Here is a 17,098-nt window from a genome sequence, read left to right as displayed (position 1 = left end):
GAGGAGCCTCCCCCACCTCCTCTGGCCACAGCCTCCCGGGGAGGCGTCCAACCCCAGGGTCCCCAAGGGAGGCAGGCAGCTGGGGGTCTGGTGGCCCGAGTGGGACAGGTGTTTCCTCCAGCTGTGATGCGGTTCATGGGGGATGCCTCGCTGAAGGGCCAGAGTGAACTGGACGTGCTTTGCACCCTCCTGAAGGTCAGTCCGGCCGACTACCGGTGCTCCCTTGCCGGCCCAGTGGCTCAGTTTCCCCATTTATCAACCAGAGTAGCAGGACTTTAGGGTGGGAAGCTCTCATGTGGCCCAAAGAGGAATGCATCCCACTGGTGGGGAGGGGTCTGGGAAAGGGGCACCAGGCCCATCTCCAAGTGCCCACCCTGTTCCTATGTGCTGGGCGTGTGACCTGTGACCTGGCCCGCCCTCCTACAGCTGTGCAGGGACCATGAGGTCATGCGGGACGAGTGTTACTGCCAAGTTGTGAAGCAGATCACAGACAACACCAGCACCAAGCAGTGAGTGTCTTCCCCTCCCCCAGCGCATCCATGCTCCAGGAGGGGCCAGGTCAGCCTCCGGAGTCTCTCCCCCTGTCTCTCCCTCACTCCATGGACAGAACATGCTTGGTCTGGGACAAGCCCTTTCTTGTCTCTGAGCTTCAGTTTTCTCATCAGGAAAGTGTAGTGATGATGTGTGAGTCCAGGTTCTTGGTTGCAAGTGACAGAAACCCAATTAAATCTGGTTTAAGCAAAAGAGGGTTCAGGTAACTGAAAAGTCTAACATAGGACTTCAGGCACAGCTGGATCCAAGTGTCATCAGGAAGCAGTCATCTATATCTTGGCCCTGCTTTCCTCTGTGTTGATATCATTCCCAAGCAACATATCCCATAGGTTGGAGAGAAACATTTCCCAGCTCAGCAATCCCAGGGAAAGCAAGACTGACCCAATATTTGCAGCAAAAATTCCCAAATCTGGTCGTCTTGGTCCCATGCCCATCCCTGAGCCAACCACAACGGCTGGACAATACAGAGCTCTGATTGGCTAGACCTGGTCATGTGCCTGTCCCCAAACCAATCACCATAGCCAGAGGAAGGCTGAGCTCTAATTGGCCAGACCTGGCTCCCACACCCATCCCTAAACCAGTCACCGTGGCCGGGGGCTGCAGTGTTCTAGTTGGCGGGTCCTGGCTCTGATACCCATCTCCAAACCACAGGGACCGGGGAGGGGTGGGTGGTTTCCCAAAGGAAGCCCAGGTGCTGTCCCTAGACGCCAGAGGTCCCCACAATGAAACCCTCACCCCAGGGCAGCACAAGGGTGAGCTTCCGTGTCCCGCACACGACCAGCAACAGTGGGGACCCAAAGCGTCTGCCACCCTCCTGTCCGCTTGCTCTCATCCCCCAGGAATTTCACAGCCACTCAGCACGTCCTCCTGCCCCTCCCACCCAGCCTTACCCGCCACCAGCTCTGCACAGGGTCCCCCGGCCCTCTTTCAGAGACCGTCACCCAGAGAGGTGCCCCCGGGGAAGGCTTGTCTTTTGGCCGGGGGTGGGGGGGGGGGCTCGTTCTCTTCCTTCCTGCCTCCCACCTGGATTGTCAGTAGAACACAGCTTCTGCGTGGCTCTGGGCCCGCCGGCCCTGCTCTCACTGGGCAGGGAGGGGGAGCACCCTCGGAAGATGAGCTGCCTGAGAGCGGGAGAGACTCCCGGCGTGGCACTGCAGTGCGGCGGCCGCCTGCAGCGTAGCCCCGTGTGTGTCCTCGCAGGGACAGCTGCCAGCGAGGCTGGAGGCTGCTGTACATCGTGGCTGCCTACCGCAGCTGCTCCGAAGTCCTCCAGCCACACCTCGTTCGCTTCCTCCAAGCCGTGGGCCGGACCCCGGGCCTGCCCTTCCAGGGTGAGGGGCCAGCGGACAGGGAATCAGGGCCAAGGGCTTGTCTGCATGAGGACCGGCCGGGCAGCTGGCCGAAGGGCCTGGCCCTTCACAGGTGCCCGGGCAATGTTTACTAACATCAGTCCATCCCCAAACGTTTGTGGAGGTCCTGCAGGGGCTGATGCGATGGGTTGTCTGATCTAATGGGGGAGGGGGGAGGATGGTGTATCAGGGAAGGCTTCCCGGAGGAAGTGTTGCTCTGGTCATGAGCACATGGGGGGGATTTCTAGGTAGGCTGAGTAGCAGGGGTGAAAGCCCAGAGAGGAGGATGTGTGGCATGTGGGAGTGGAGGAGGAGGAGGCGGCCGGGCTGTGTTTCTCTGGTCTTTGGGGATCAACAAGGGTCTTGAGAGGGTTCAGGCAGGGGCGCCAAGGCTGGTGGCAGGGTCTTGGCCTTCTCCCCTTGGATTTTGGAGGAAAGGGGCCACTCCTCAGCCTCACCCCCAGCCTAGCTTCCAGAGCAACCCCTGGGTCCCCCTAAGAGAGCGGCCAGGGCCCCGGTGGTTACCATGGCGGCCATGAAGGAGATGGGGACCTCACTCTCTTTGCTTCTGAAGCCTCCTCTTTGACTCAGGCAGCGGACTTCCCTGGACTCAGAAGTGAAGAGACTCAGCTCCAGGGAAGGTGGCAGAATGTGCCCAGCCCTCTTGACCCCTCCCCAGAGCAGGGCGAGGGCACTGCTTAGCCCAGAGAGATGGGGAAACAGATGGTGGGGGCTTCTGCGCTGGGACGCTGCGCACAGCCGCGTCGTCTTAGTCACACACGGCCTGCGGGGGACAAGCCCCGAGTCACCAGCTGTCTGCGGGGCTCATGGATAAGCAAGGCGTGCGGGCCTCCGCTGCATGGGATGGGGGTTCAGATCCAGCTCTTAACACTCTGGCTCTTGACCTTGGGTAAATCACTGCCCTCTGAGCTGTCTCCTCAGCCGTTGAAGGGAGAGCAGACACACGGCCCCACCCTCCCACCCCCCGCCCCATGGACGCAGGGCTGGGGTCGGAGGAGCCCCTTCCTCCCCTGCCCACCCTGGGCCAGGCCCTGACTCCCGTTTCTGCAGGGATTGCCAAGGCCTGTGAGCAGAACCTGCAGAGAACACTGCGCTTCGGTGGCCGTCTGGAGCTCCCCGGCAGCATGGAGCTTCGGGCCGTGTTGGTGAGCGTTGGGGGTCGGGGCGAGTGAGACGGCCCGGCCCAGAGACCCCGTCACGCGCACTCGCCGGCCCTGCCCGGTCCCTGTCGGGGACCCGCACGGACGGGACAGCAGTTGGCCCAGAGCCCGGGCCCGGCCTCTCCCACCTCCCCAATCTCCTCACCCCAGGCCGGCCGCAGTTCCAAGAGGCAGCTCTTTCTTCTCCCCGGAGGCCTCGAGCGCCATCTCAAGATCAAAACGTGCACTGTAAGTGACGGGATGTCTCCGGCGGGCAGGGACCCCAGCCTCCAGGGTGGGCCCCCAAGGTTGCTGAGCCCCCCAGGCTCCCGCACTAGGCAGGATTTATCTCTCAGAGGAGCACCCTGAGCCTGGGGGAGGTGGGACCTCCAGCTCAGGATCAAACTGCAAATAAGAGACAGGCCAACTCGGAACCCAAGTCTCTCAGACTCCGAAAGGTGCGCCCTTTCCTGCATGAGGCTGGCTCCCAGGGACCTCGGGGATCCTCGTCTCTGCGCAGGGGGTCTGGGTGGGCTTGGGGGCAGAGGTCGCCAGGCCAGCGCAGCCTCACGCTTCCCTCCCCGCAGGTGGCCCTGGACGTGGTGGAGGAGATCTGTGCTGAGATGGCTCTGACCCGCCCCGAGGCCTTTGATGAGTATGTCATCTTTGTTGTCACCAACCGAGGTGAGTGGCCCGAGGGTGCGGCGTGCTGGGCCCACGCCCACCACCCCCACTGTAAGGCCCAGGTCAGATGCCACTTCCTCCAGGAAGCCCCTCGGCCCAGGTAGAGGGACCTCTCTGCCCCGAGACCCCCAGCCCCGCGTCTGTCCCTCTCTGCTTTGTTCTGTGTGAGCTTGCCTGGCCTGTCAGATCGCGAGTTCCTGGAAGACAGGGCTCCCCTGAGGCCCTGCCCTCAAGGAGGATGAGACTTGATAGGACGCGACTCCTGGACCCACAAGTGCAAGTACTTTTTCCTGCCTCTTAAAGCCTTAATAGTGGCCATAAGGGCCCCCACCCTTGGTCTCACCCGACCCTTCTCAGTGCAGCCGAACCCCTTCCCCCTGCAGCCCACCTGCTGTAGGCTGTGGCCTTGCTTCCTGCCACCAGCCTGTCAGTTCCATCCACCTCCAACCAGCTCTCCCGCTGCTGCCTCGGCTCCGAACCATGTATCCTCAGCCCTGCTTGCCCCGAGTCCAGCCAAGACACAGGGGGAGGGAAAGGCAGTAACAAAATGATCCCAATAACTGAATTTACGGAGCAGAGGCTGTGTCCCAGGCACTGCTGAGAGCATGTCATCCTATAAACTGCTTTAATCCCCACCACAACCGTATGAAATGAGACGGTTATTGTTCCCATTTACAGATGGGAAAACTGAGGCCCAGAGAGGCTGTATTAGTCTCCTGTTGCCACCATAACAAATCAGCACATACTCATTGGGTTAAAACAACACACGTTTATTATCATATGGTTTTGAAGGTCAGAAGTCCTGAAACCAGAGTGTCCTCAGGGCTAACTCCTTCTGGAGACTCCGGGAAAGAGTCTTTTTCCCGGCCTTTTCCGCTTCTAGAGGCGCCCACATTCCTTGGCTCATGGTCCCTTCCTCCATCTTCAAAGCCAGCAGCGTAGCATCTTCCAATCTCTCCTTCTTTAAGGACCCTTGAGACTACACTGGGTCCACTTGGGTACCCACAATAATCTCCCCATCTCAAGATCCTTAATCACATTTCAAAGTCCCTTTTGCCATGAAGGTACATATTAACAGGTGGTGGGGATTAGGATGGGGACATCTTTGGGGTCAGGCTGTTATTCAGCCTGCTGCAGAGATTAAAGGACTTACCCAAGGTCACACAGTTGGGATTTGAACCCAGACTGTCTGGCCTCAAGAGTCTGGCCTTTATCATCGTGCCACACCCCCTCTCTTTGGTAAAATTTTACCGAAGGTGTGGGATGGGAAGCAGAAATGTCAGTTCAGGAAATGAAAACTTAAGCCTCTCGTACAGGCTGAGACCCACTCAGTGCCAGACCCCACCGTCCTCCCCACCCGCCCCAGGAGCCCGGCAGGGGGTTCTCCCCTGAAGGAGTTCTGCAGGAAGGCACCCACTGGCCCTCCTGATCTGAGGCCTCTTGTGCCCGTCCTTGTCCCCAGCCCTCCTCTGGAAAGGCGCTAGGCTTTCTCTGAGAGCACCATGCAGGGCACTTCCCTAGACCTAGGCGGGCTGTAGCTTGCGGTTACAACTTCCACAAACACAGGCACCCTGTCCCACAAACGTGCTCTCCTTTACTGAGGATGCTGTGTCCCAGAGCGGGGAGGGGGCTTGCCACTCGTACCCCAGCCAGCCGCCCCCGGCTCCCCACAGGCCAGCACGTGTGCCCACTCAGCCGCCGCGCCTACATCCTGGACGTGGCCTCGGAGATGGAGCAGGTGGACGGTGGCTACACGCTGTGGTTCCGGCGCGTGCTCTGGGATCAGCCGCTCAAGTTCGAGAATGAGCTCTACGTGACCATGCACTACAACCAGGTCAGCGCGCGGGCCGCTCTGAGGCTCTGGAACTTTCCGGGCTCCCCCGGGCCTTGACGTTTGAGGCTTTCATGTTTCGGGCCCCGAGGCGTCTGCTCCCTGCATGGGCTCTGCTTTTCTGAGTCTTCCGGCGAGGCTGTCCAGATGGCACCCCTTCAGGAGGCCCCTCCGTCCTCCTTCCTCTGGCTCCCCTCCCGCGCTGAGCACTTGGCCTGTCCCTCGCTGAAAAGCCTTGCCTGGCCTTGTCATTTTCATGGTGCTGCCCCTCCCCTTTGAGACTTGGTCGTCTCAGTGAGGGTCATGGGGTTAACAAAGCCTGGTTCTTCCTCTTGTGCCGACACTCGCGGATGTGTTTGGACAGAGAGCGCGTGCTTCTCTGGAGCTGGTGCCGAAGTTGCGGCCGTGCCGAGTCCAAATCCGGCCACTGGGCTCTTGTGCCTGCGGGTCAGCCTCGGCAGCCTGAGGACTTGTGGAAATGGGACCCCGGGTCCTGCACGCTGCAGGCGGGTGCCAGCGTTTCCCGGGGTCCTGTGGCTTCCCGGCCACAGCCCCCCCAGCTCACCGTCATGTGTCACTCCTCCCCGAAGCCCAGGGAAGTGACAGGTCACCCTCCCCCGGAAGTGAGTGGGGCTGGAACCGCTCAGTGTCTGTGTCTGCGCCTCCCCAGTCGCCTGCCCAGCGCCTGGCCGCCCGCGGCCCCTCACCTGCATCACCCCGTCCACCGCAGGTGCTGCCCGACTACCTGAAGGGCCTGTTCAGCAGCATGCCGGCCGGCCAGCCCGGCGAGCAGCAGCTGCAGCAGGTGTCCAAGCTGGCCGCGCTGCAGCACCGAGCCAAGGACCATTTCTACCTGCCCAGCACGTGAGCACCCACCCAGCCCAGCCCGTCCGGCTGGGACCCCACCTCCGGGCACCACAGGTCGCTTCCAGCTGGTAGTAATAGCTCAGAGCAAACTGATAAAAAGCTTTCAGGACACACACCCTGTGGTCCAGGAAATACACATGGCCCCGCAGAAAGATTTGGCCACAGAAACGTTCACCGTGGTGTCGCCTACAATCTCCGACGACAGGGAATTCCTTAAAAAAATTGTGGGGGGCTTCCCTGGTGGCGCAGTGGTTAAGAATCCGCCTGCCAATGCGGGGGACACGGGTTCGAGCCCTGGTCCAGGAAGATCCCACATGCCGCAGAGCAACCGAGCCCATGCGTCACAACTGCTGAGCCTGCGCTCTAGAGCCCGCGAGCCGCAGCTACTGAGCCCACACACCCTAGAGCCCGTGCTCCGCAACAGAGAAGCCACCGCTGTGAGAAGCCCTCGCACCACAACCAAGAGTAGCCCCCGCTCACCGCAACTAGAGAAAGCCCGCGTGCAGCAGCGAAGACCCAACGCAGCCAAAAATAAATTAATTAAAAAAATAAAATTAAAAAATAAAAGATCCCGCGTGGCACAACTAAGACCCACTGCAGCCTAAATAATAAATAAATAAATAAATATTAAAAAACAAATTGTGGGGCGTCAGGCAGCCTTTAAACTGATGTTTTCGAAGAGGCGAGACATCAGTCATCCCAGGCTCTCCATCTTCGGGCCCTTTTACTCTTTTTTTTTTTTTTTTTTTTAACAAATTAATTAATTAATTAATTTATGGCTGCATTAAGTCTTTGTTGCTGCGCATGGGCTTTCTCTAGTTGCGGTGAGCAGGGGCCACTCTTCATTGCGGTGCCTGGGCTTCTCATTACGGTGGCTTCTCTTGTTGCAGAGCACGGCCTCTAGGCGCACAGGCTCAGTAGTTGTGGCACACGGGCTTAGTTGCTCTGCGGCATGTGGGATCTTCCCGGACCAGGGCTGGAACCCGTGTCCCCTGCATTGGCAGGCAGATTCTTAACCACTGCACCACCAGGGAAGCTCCCTACTCTCTTAAAAATAAGACCCCAAAGAGCTTTTGTTTCTGTGCGTTGTATCTATCGCTATATTTACACTATTCAAAATTAAAACTGAGGGACTTTCCTGGCGGTCCAGTGGTTAAGACTCCATGCTTCCACTGCTGGGATGCAGGTTTGATCCTTGGTTGGGGACTAAGATCAAACAAACAAACAAAATTAAAACTGAGAAATGATTTAAAATATTGACTTAGTAAGTAATTAAAAATAAGGACACCCCGTGTTCATATAAATGCATGCATGTGATAATTATAATACAAATAGCGTAAGGTAACATTACACGTTAATATAAATAAGTTATGAAAACACAAGTGTATTTTCCCAAAAACTCCAGTGAGAAGAGCGGCACTGTTTGACATTCTGCAAATCTCTGTGCCATTTGGCGTGACAGACGGCAGCTGGGTGCCTGTCTCTGCCCCTCTGTCAGTCTGTTGTGATCTCACGTGTCACGTAGCCTCTGGAGACACCACCGTGCACTTGTGAGGGAACAAGAGGGGAGAGCAGATGACCGCTCAGGTTCTTAAGGAAGTGGCTTTGCCCTCCCAGACCCTCGGCCACACTGTGAGAGCCCCTGGTGTGAACCAGCGTAGGGAAGGCAGTGGACTGTGGACAGAGGATGTCCCAGTGCCCAGCACACTGTAAGGGCTCAGCACCCAGCTCTCTTTCCGTGCTGTCATTTTAAGGGGAAAGTGCAGGAAGCACAGAAAGGTATCATCCCAGCCCTGGAGAAAGACAGTTGTGGCATTCCTACTCTTTGCAAGGCACTCTGCACACATTGTCTCAGCTAATCTCCCCAACTGCACTTTTTTATTTTTTTAATAAATTTATTTATTTATTTATTTATTTCATCTTTGGTTGCGTTGGGTCTTCGTTGCTGCGAGCCGGCTTTCTCTGGTTGCGGCGAGTGGGGGCTACTCTTCGTTGCGGTGCGTGGGCTTCTCATTGCGGTGGCTTCTCATGTTGCGGAGCACGGGCTCTAGGCGCACGGGCTTCAGTAGTTGTAGCACGCAGGCTCAGTAGTTGTGGCGCACGGGTTTAGTTGCTCCGCGGCATGTGGGACCTTCCCGGAGCAGGGCTCGAACCTGTGTCCCTTGCATTGGCAGGCGGATTCTTTTTTTTTTTTTTAAACTTTGGGTTTATTTATTTATTTATTTTTGGCTGTGTTGGGTCTTCGTTTCTGTGCGAGGGCTTTCTCTAGTCGTGGCAAGTGGGGGCCACTCTTCATCGCGGTGCGCGGGCCTCTCACTATCGCGGCCTCTCTTGTTGTGGAGCACAGGCTCCAGACGCGCAGGCTCAGTAGTTGTGGCTCACGGGCCCAGTTGCTCCGCGGCATGTGGGATCTTCCCAGACCAGGGCTCGAACCCGTGTCCCCTGCATTGGCAGGCAGATTCTCAACCACTGCGCCACCAGGGAAGCCCGGCAGGCGGATTCTTAACCACTGCGCCACCAGGGAAGTCCCCAACCGCACTTTCTTTTCCCCTTTTACAGATGAGGAAACCAAGGCCCAGAGAGGGGATGTGGCTTCCCCAGCTAATAGGTGGTAGGACCAGGATCCAGACCTGGGGAGACTGGGTCAGATGCCAGGCTCTTACCCAGCAGAGCAGAGAGGAAAGACATTTCCTGGAGGGTCTTTTGGGGGGTTCCCCTGATGTTCCCCCTTCCCCAATGTGCAGCCCATGGCAGCCGGGACCGGTATTTGTTGGTATTTTTCAGACGTCCTGAGACACAGGGCTGCCCCAGGGGAGCCAGCATGTGTCAGGGGGAGGCCTGGCCTGGTGGGCCCAGTGCTCTGTGCCCTCCGGCTCTGACCAGCCACTGGTGGTTGCTTTGCTGCCCTGATAGTTCCCTCAGCGTGTGCTTCTCACCCCTTTGGCCTGGGCTTCTCCCTGGGGCGGGGGCTACAAAGGACGAACCCACCTTGGGTTCAAGCCTTGGCCCGGCCCGGTCACTGTGTGACCTTGGACTAGCTGGTGAACTTCTCAGAGTCTCTGTTCCCTCCTCTGCAAACGGGGAGCCTAGTGGTACTGGCCAGCGGTTATTGAGCACCTGCTGTGTGCCCAGGCACTGAGTCGTCCTCACTGCCCAGCGATTAGGGGTCCAGGAGGTTTAGCGTAAACGCTGGCGGCACTCAGCGCAGCTTTTCCCTGCACGCCAGGCGCGAGGCCCAGGAGTACATCCCAGCCCAGCTCTACCGCACTGTGGCCGGCTCGGCGTGGCTCAGCCTGCTCGGCCAGCACCGGCAGCAGATGCAGGCGCTCAGCCCCCACCAGGCTCGCGCCCAGTTTCTGGGTGAGAAGGAGTCTGGGCTGGGGAGGGGATCGTGGGGGCCTGGTAGAGGAGGGTGGGGTGGAGGCACCTTTGCCTTTGTACAGAGGCATTTTTGGTGCCAGCGTTCTAAAGTCCTCACCGAGGCCCCACCTAGGCTGGGGGCCCCCGGCAGGGAAGGAGGGAGGCCCGAGGCAGGCGCTGGGCCGGCGGGAGGAGCCGCCAGGCTGAGGGCCCCTGTGCTGCCCGGGCAGATGGGGGGCTGCGCTGCGGAGGCTGCCTCGCCTGACCGACCGCCCCTCCCCCGCCCCCGCCCCAGGCCTCCTCAGCGCCTCGCCCATGTTCGGCTCCTCCTTCTTCTCCGTCCAGAGCTGCAGCAACGTCGCGGTGCCCGCCCCCTGCGTCCTGGCGGTCAACCAGAACGGCCTCAACTTCCTCAGCACCGAGACGCACGTGAGTGGCCTCAGCCCAGCCCCACCCCTCCCCCCAGGGGGTGAGAAGTCCAGCTCCACCGCTTACACCTGCGTGACCTTGGGCGAGGCCCCTTCCCTCTCCCAGCCTCACTGCCTCACCTGGGATGCAGGGCTGCTGTCAAGGTGAAAGGAGGTGAAACACAGGCCAACACTCAAAGGCTGTGTTGCTCTGCTGGGGCTGTCGAGGCGGGGCTGGCAGGGCTTCAGCAACAGAAATTGTTTCCCTGGTGGTTCTGGACGGTGGACATCCGAGATCGAGGTGCCCGCAGGGTTGGTTTCCTCTGAGGCCTCTCTCCTTGCTTGTAGATGGCCGTCCTGCCCGTGTCCTCACATGGCCCTTTCTCTGTGCACATCCCTGCGGTCTGTGTCCCAATTTCCTCTTCTCATAAGGACAGTGGTCCCGTGGGATGGGAGCCCACCCTAACCTTACCTCTTCAGAGGTCTGTCTCCAGATTCTGAGGTGCTGGGTCAGGGCTTCATCATATGGATTTGAGGGACACAATTCAGTCCAGGACAAAAAGGATCTGCTACCCCTATTCTTAGTTCTTCCCCCGGGAGTGGGCCCTGAGATGAGGGCTCCAGGGCAAGTGGCTTACGTGGAAACACTGGAGCTAGGAAGTGAGACCAGGAGGAGCGTCATACCCTGGGGGATACACCTGGGGAGGGGCGTGACAGCAAGCAGGTTCCTGCTCTGGGGACTGGCGCTCGGTCCAGCGGGGAACACGGCCCTCAGAGGATGCCCCCCATCGTGCGGGTCGGGGAGCTGGGTTGTCTGTCCGCTGTGTCCTGTTGCTCGTGATGGGGTGCTGACTCTCATCACTCTGGCTGGCTTCCCCTGTGTGGGGAAGCTCTGCCTTTGCCCCTGGGGCCAGGAAGAAAGCTCCAGACCAAGAGGGGCGGGTGTGAAGAAGCAGCCTTGATGGGAAGGTCAGGGCACCACCGGCATCTCCTGCATCCCTAGATCCCAAGCGTTTAGAGCAGTGCCTGGCACACTGCACACGTGTGCATCAGTATTTGTTGAAATAATTTCACAGGTGAGAAACTGAGGTCCAGAGAGGTAAAGTAGCTTGCTCCGGGTCACACAGCAAGTCACTGGGGAACTAGTACTCGAACCGAGCTGTCACGCCTCCTGTGGATCTGACCTCCAGGGGAGGGGTAAGGCTGGGTGAGACTGTCGCACCCCCAAGCCTGTCTGCCCCCATTTCCCCCAGGAGCTGATGGTGAAGTTCTCCCTGAAGGAGATCCAGTCGACGAGGACCCAGCGGCCCACGGCCAGCTCCAGCTACCCGTACGTGGAGATCGCACTGGGGGATGTGGCGGCCCAGCGCACCATGCAGCTGCAGCTGGAGCAGGTGGGCCCCGCCTGGCAGCCCGGCTTGTCACCCGGCCCCCCACTCCCTCATCCCGCTCACCAGGCTTTTCTCTGGGTCTGTCCAAGGTGGGTCAGGTCCTGGCCGTGTCCCAGGGAACATCCAGCCCAGTGCAGGGGACAGAGCTGACCCAACACCTCACAGAACTGTGGGTCTTGAGGGCGGTCTACCAGAGAAGCATCTTGATGGTGGGGTCATGGGGAAGGGCGGGCCCAGGTTGTTTGCAGAATAGTGAGGAGTTTGATGGGGAACTGGGGAGACACAGCCAGGGAAGGGCAGGTCTTAAGGGTCCTTGAATATAAAGCTAAGAATCTGGGGCTTCCTCCCGAGGGCGCTCGGGAGCCATAGAAGGTTGGTGGGAGGGCAGGACCCAGGCAGTTTGAGGACGTTCACCTGGGCTGAGGCTCGGAGGATGGATTGTGGGGCCTGAGGTTGAGGGGTGGAGAGTGGGGTTCCCATGTGACAGGGAGGCCAAGGCCCAGCTGCCCTGGACCTTCTCCTATTCGCAGCAACTGTGGCTGCTCCTTAAAAGCTGTGGCTGACCTCTAGGTCAGTCAAGTCCAAGTCTCGCAGTGCCCGGGGATGGGGCAGGACCAGACTTCTCAGCCCACCGGAGAGAGGGGATTGAGGTCCAGAGAAGGGGCAGAAGCGGGGCTGGGCCCACACGTCTGGGCCCACTGCACCCACTCAAGATGTGGGCCCAGGACCACTTTTCACGACACGGCCTGCCTTGGTGGGGCCGCTATCCCAGGGTACGAGACAGGGGCTCCCACTGCCCCAGCCCTGCCTCTGAGGGAGGAGCCCCCCGCCCCGGGCTCCTGGGGAGCCTGCGACTGGGGATCAGTGTGCTTCCCTTCCTGCTCCTGCTGAGGTCACCCCCACCCTGGCCTTATCTGTGGCTCAGCCTGCTTCCCAGAACCCCTAGTCTGAGCTCCCACCACAGCAAACCCACCTCCTCGGACCTGCCCGTCTGTTGCACCTTGGGCCCCTTTTCTGGAGACCCCTCCCCTGGACGACCTCTAACTGGTGCTGAGTCCGGTCCCCCCTCCCCAACCCTGGCACCCCTCTGACCCTGAGGCCTCCAAAGCCAGCTCTGCTGAGACAGCCCCTTATTTCTCTCTCCTGCCCTGACCCCCTCAGCATTGCCCTTGGAGACCAACAGGCCTCTGCCCTCACCTCTCACCCTCACAGGCCCTTGGGCCCCCAACCCAGCAGCCCTTCCCGTCCCCGCCCCCTCCTCTGAGCTCTCATCCCTCCCCTCTGCTTACTTGCCCCCCTCCCCGCCCCAGACCCCCTGCACTCACTGTCCCTTCTACCTGGGACGCGCTTCCCTGCATCACGGGGCTCCCTCCTTCCCTTTGTACGGGTTTCAGCACAAACATCGCCTCCTTCTAGAAGCCTACCCTGACCCTCCTCCCCGATAATTCACTCTCTCCGCCTCAGTAGCCCTCATATGGCTTGGAAATCACTTAGTTATTTGTTCCCAGGTTGTCTGTCTCCCCACTAGAATGTCAGCCCCAAGAGGGCGGGGCAGGGCAGGGCTGTGTCCAGCTTGTCCGCACGGTGTCCCTAGCACAGCCTGTCGTGTGGCTGTAGCGGATGCTCAGGAAGTGAGTGGGTGGAGGAGGAGGAGGCCTTTTTGGCTTCTCCACTTGCTCCCAGCACCCTCCCCACCCGCGACCTCTTTGTGTTGCCACCTCTGCTCTGCCTGTCATGTATGTGTAGAGGACACATTTATTAATTAATCATTCATTCTTTCAATGTATAACCAGTGAGCATCTCTACGCAGCAGGTTCTGTACTTAGCTGCAGAGATACTGAAGAGACCCTCCAGCCCTGGCCCCCACAGAGCCCCAGGTCTCAGGGGTGTGACAGACATCAAAGACTCTCTGATAAACCGTGATCAGTGCTGGGAGGGTGTACCCGTGCTATCCAGGAGGTAATCAGCGAGGGCTTCCAGGAGGAGGTGATGTCTGAGTGCAGCAGTGATCCCGCCTACCTCTGACAGGCTGTGTGAGAGCATCTGGAAGCAACCCAGCTTCTTATTGAGCCCCAGTTTCCACACCTGCCAAGTGGGGCAGCATTCCCAGTGAGGCCTGGAGTGCTGCAGCATGTGGGTGGGAGGATGGCTGGTGGGGAGGAACCCATCTAGCACTCTGATCTCATTAGCTGAGGTGGCCTCCAGGGTGTGGCCTTGGGTTCAAGTCCCATCATCCCCAGCTGTGAGGTCTGGGGCAAGTGGCTTCAGGGCTCTGGCCTCAGTTTCCTCACCTGTGGAATGGGCTCTAAGAATGTCTGACTCATAGGGACACTGCAGGGACTGGGAGGGGTGGGACACGGGGGGCTCCTGGGACAGTGCCTGGCCCTTAGTCGCCACCCAGTAAGTGCTGTCCTCCTTATTTTTACCCTCCCTCTGAGCAGCTTCCCAGCCCCCAGGAAGCGCCTGGGGAGATTCCGGCACTGGCTGTGGTCTGAGAGAGCAATTTTCCACAGTCCCCGATGCCTGTCCCGCCCCCAGCAGGTGGGAGCCCTGAGGTTGGGTCACAGCTCATTCTAGGCTGTGGGCGCCAGGTGGTAACCACGGCGGCACGTGGTTAGAAACCATTTATTGACGGGGCTAATAGGGTTCAAGTCTAGAGGATTCACATGTAGTAAAGTCTCACAGCATCCTCCCCACGGCTCCGTGAGGCAGGCCCTGGTAAACCGAGCCGCCAGGGGTGAGACCACTGAGGCTCAGAGAGGCGCAGTAACTGGCTCCAGGTCACACAGGCCACGTGCAGCAGAGCTGGCAGATGCTCTGGTCTCCTCCCGGCTCACCCCTTCCCACCTGCAGCCTGGCGTTCCTCCTCCTAACTGCTCGTGCTCCTCCCAGGGCCCTGGGGAGGTGGGGACGAGGTTGGGGCCCACTATTCCCGCCGGAGGCTGGCCTCCATCTCTCTCCCCTCTCCCGGCCATGTCTCACCCCAGGTGAGAGCTGGGAAGTGTTGGGCCTCTCACCGTCTCTCCTGCAGGGCCTGGAGCTGTGTCGCGTGGTGGCCGTGCACGTGGAGAACCTGCTCAGTGCCCGTGAGAAGCGGCTCACGCTGCCCCCCAGCGAGATCACGCTGCTCTGACCCAGCCCCCAGCCCCCAGCTGCCCTGTGCCAGGAGGCTTGCTGTGTGGTCCCAGGGGAGTTACTGGGCCAGAACCTTAGGGGAGACCAAGAGGCAGTAGGTGGCGTGGCGCAAGCCCCCAGGAACCTGAGAAGACTGATCCTGAGTTAGGATGGAGTTGCAGTGTGCAAACTTGGGTCAGATGGCAGGAGGGACTTCCAAAGACTTGACCAGTGGGGCCTCCTGCCACCTACCACTGTGGCCCTGCCCCGACTCCCCCTGCGGCAGGGAAGCCCCACACCAGTAGCCTAGACAAACTGAACCTGCTTTTGCTTTCCTTGGGGTCTGATGTTCAAATCTCCATCTCCCTGTCCTGGTCCCTCACATGTCCCCCTCAGGTGCCCCTGCACTGCTGCGGAGCTTGGATTCCTGGCTCTTGGTCATTTCTGTGCAAATAAAAGGTACGCCTGGCAGCCTGTTCTCCATAGGGTTGTTGAGTGACTGGAAAATGAGCCTGAGGGAGGAGCCAGGAGGTGGAGGCCCACGTTCCCCTGAACAGAGCTTCCAGCAGAGACATCTGTCCTTACCTCTCCCTGCAGGCCCCTGCCCCTCTACCCCGCACTCCTTGGGTAGCCCTAACCCCAGGACCCCGTCACTGGATGGGCCACACAATATTTGAGAGTGGTATAGTAGAGGGAGGGAGATGTTTCATGTCAGCGGCTGGGGAGGGAGAAGGCTGGGAAAGGGCTTCCCAGGGAATGGGATGTTTGGGTTGGGTTTTGAACCATGAGTTGGAGTTTGCTATAGGAATAGATGGAGGGGAGGGGAATGAACATTCTAAACAGAGAAAACAGTGTGTGTTCCCTACTCTTTCCCTCAAAGCCTAGGACAATGCCTAACGCAGAGTAGGTGCTTAAAAAATACTTGTCACATGAATGAAAGAAATGAATGAATGTTGATGGAAAGTGCTAGTGCTTTGGGGAACTTATGGGGGAGGGGAGGCTTGGGAGAGGAGGGCTGGATAGGTGTGTGGGGGCATAATTGGCTGGAGCCACGGTGTCAGAGGAGGGGTTTATTTACTTATTCAGTACCTATTAAGCACCTACTGTGTGCTAGGCAAATGCCAGGCACCGGGAGTTGCTCCCAGTTAGAGGCTCTGCCCAGGTGAGAGGACTTTTGGGTTTCAGAATGCAAGTGGGCCGTGTGAGTGAGGCCCCAGCTGAAGCGCATGGAACCGGGAGGAACCTCCCGGCCCAACTCTGGCCACGATGCAGACTCCTGAGCTGGATGGTGTCTGAGGTCTGAGTTTTGGGAGGTTTGTTACACAGCATTGGATAACTGAACAGCAGGACTTCGGGATTTCAGGACCTGGGCCTTAAGGCATAGGCTCATGTTTTAACAGCTGTTCTGGTGCCTCAGTGGTGGCACCAGCAGGTCGAGCCCTCGTCAGAGTTAACGATCCCCAGGAGGCAGAGTGGGAAGACTCGGGTGGCAGGAGAATCAGACCTTGCTGTGGCCCCCAGACCCAGAAAGACAGGAACTCCAGGTGGACGTGGGGAGAGCCAGAGCAGAGGGAACCAAGCCCCAGGGTGCCCGGCCTGGCATGGGGTGAGAACACAGGAGACACATCTGGGAGGCATGGGAGCCTGAGACAGTCACGTCCTGTCTTCGTGGGGAAACTGAGGCCCAGAGGTGAAGCGAGTAACCACTAACTGGCCTGGCCGAGAGTCAAAGGCGGGCAGGCTGCCTCCCCCTGAGGCTTGGATGGGAGAGGGGAGGGCCTGGCTGCAGGGCATGGGGAAGCCTCCGAGGGGGTGTCTGGGGGCCCTGGAGAGGTGACTCCCATGTTTGCCTGGTGAGCGGGGCACTGGGGTCTCCGGCAGGACTTTCTGATGAGTGAGGTAGTGAGCTCCCTGCCACCAGGTGTGTGTGCAGAGTCCGATGCCCCCGGTTGGAGGGCCGTTGAGAGGTGGGCGCTGGGCTTCTGAAGGGCCTGAGCTCTCGCAGCCAAACTGCCAATATGCTGGCAACGGGGCCCTGCCCGGGCGTTCACATAGAATGGCCCGGGCAGGACTGGGGCCCCAGCCCAGTCCCCTGACCTTGGCTTTGCCCACTGGCCACCTTCTCACCACCCGCAGCTGCCTTCCTGCCGCCACCACCAGCGGTGCCCACCAGGCTGGGTCAGGAAAAGGCAGGAGCCGATTCCCTACGGGCTTCACGCCTACCCTCTTTCCCCTGCACCCGCTGCTGCTTGGAAGGGAGGGTCAGGGCCAGGGTCCCAGGTGTCCAGGCTTCCCCATCCCACAGGCCCTGCTGGCCTGGACTTTCTGTGGCCCCATGACAGCCCCCACCTCCCACCAGGGACCGGTAGGCCCCTAGTTTAGG

The 17,098-nt window shown here is 59.5% G+C and overlaps 1 protein-coding gene across 1 annotated transcript in view; it reads left to right on the top strand.

Annotated features, from left to right (window-relative positions):
* MYO15A (myosin XVA) overlaps positions 1 to 15,186 on the top strand; it is a 50,467-nt gene extending 35,281 nt beyond the window's left edge. Inside the window, exons 53-64 of the mRNA XM_059906451.1 lie at positions 122 to 195; positions 427 to 509; positions 1,753 to 1,883; positions 2,973 to 3,067; positions 3,233 to 3,310; positions 3,649 to 3,745; positions 5,419 to 5,579; positions 6,307 to 6,440; positions 9,670 to 9,803; positions 10,099 to 10,232; positions 11,464 to 11,604; positions 14,633 to 15,186. Of these exons, the coding sequence (XP_059762434.1) occupies positions 122 to 195; positions 427 to 509; positions 1,753 to 1,883; positions 2,973 to 3,067; positions 3,233 to 3,310; positions 3,649 to 3,745; positions 5,419 to 5,579; positions 6,307 to 6,440; positions 9,670 to 9,803; positions 10,099 to 10,232; positions 11,464 to 11,604; positions 14,633 to 14,734 (1,364 nt within the window). The 3' untranslated portion in view covers positions 14,735 to 15,186. The remainder of the gene's footprint in view (positions 1 to 121; positions 196 to 426; positions 510 to 1,752; positions 1,884 to 2,972; positions 3,068 to 3,232; positions 3,311 to 3,648; positions 3,746 to 5,418; positions 5,580 to 6,306; positions 6,441 to 9,669; positions 9,804 to 10,098; positions 10,233 to 11,463; positions 11,605 to 14,632) is intronic.
* Positions 15,187 to 17,098: the final 1,912 nt, after the last annotated feature.

Source organism: Balaenoptera ricei, chromosome 20, assembly GCF_028023285.1.
Source record: "Balaenoptera ricei isolate mBalRic1 chromosome 20, mBalRic1.hap2, whole genome shotgun sequence".
Classification (NCBI taxonomy): Eukaryota; Metazoa; Chordata; class Mammalia; order Artiodactyla; family Balaenopteridae; genus Balaenoptera; species Balaenoptera ricei.
Note: the sequence above shows the minus strand (reverse complement) of the source record. Positions and strands in the feature narration are given on the sequence as shown.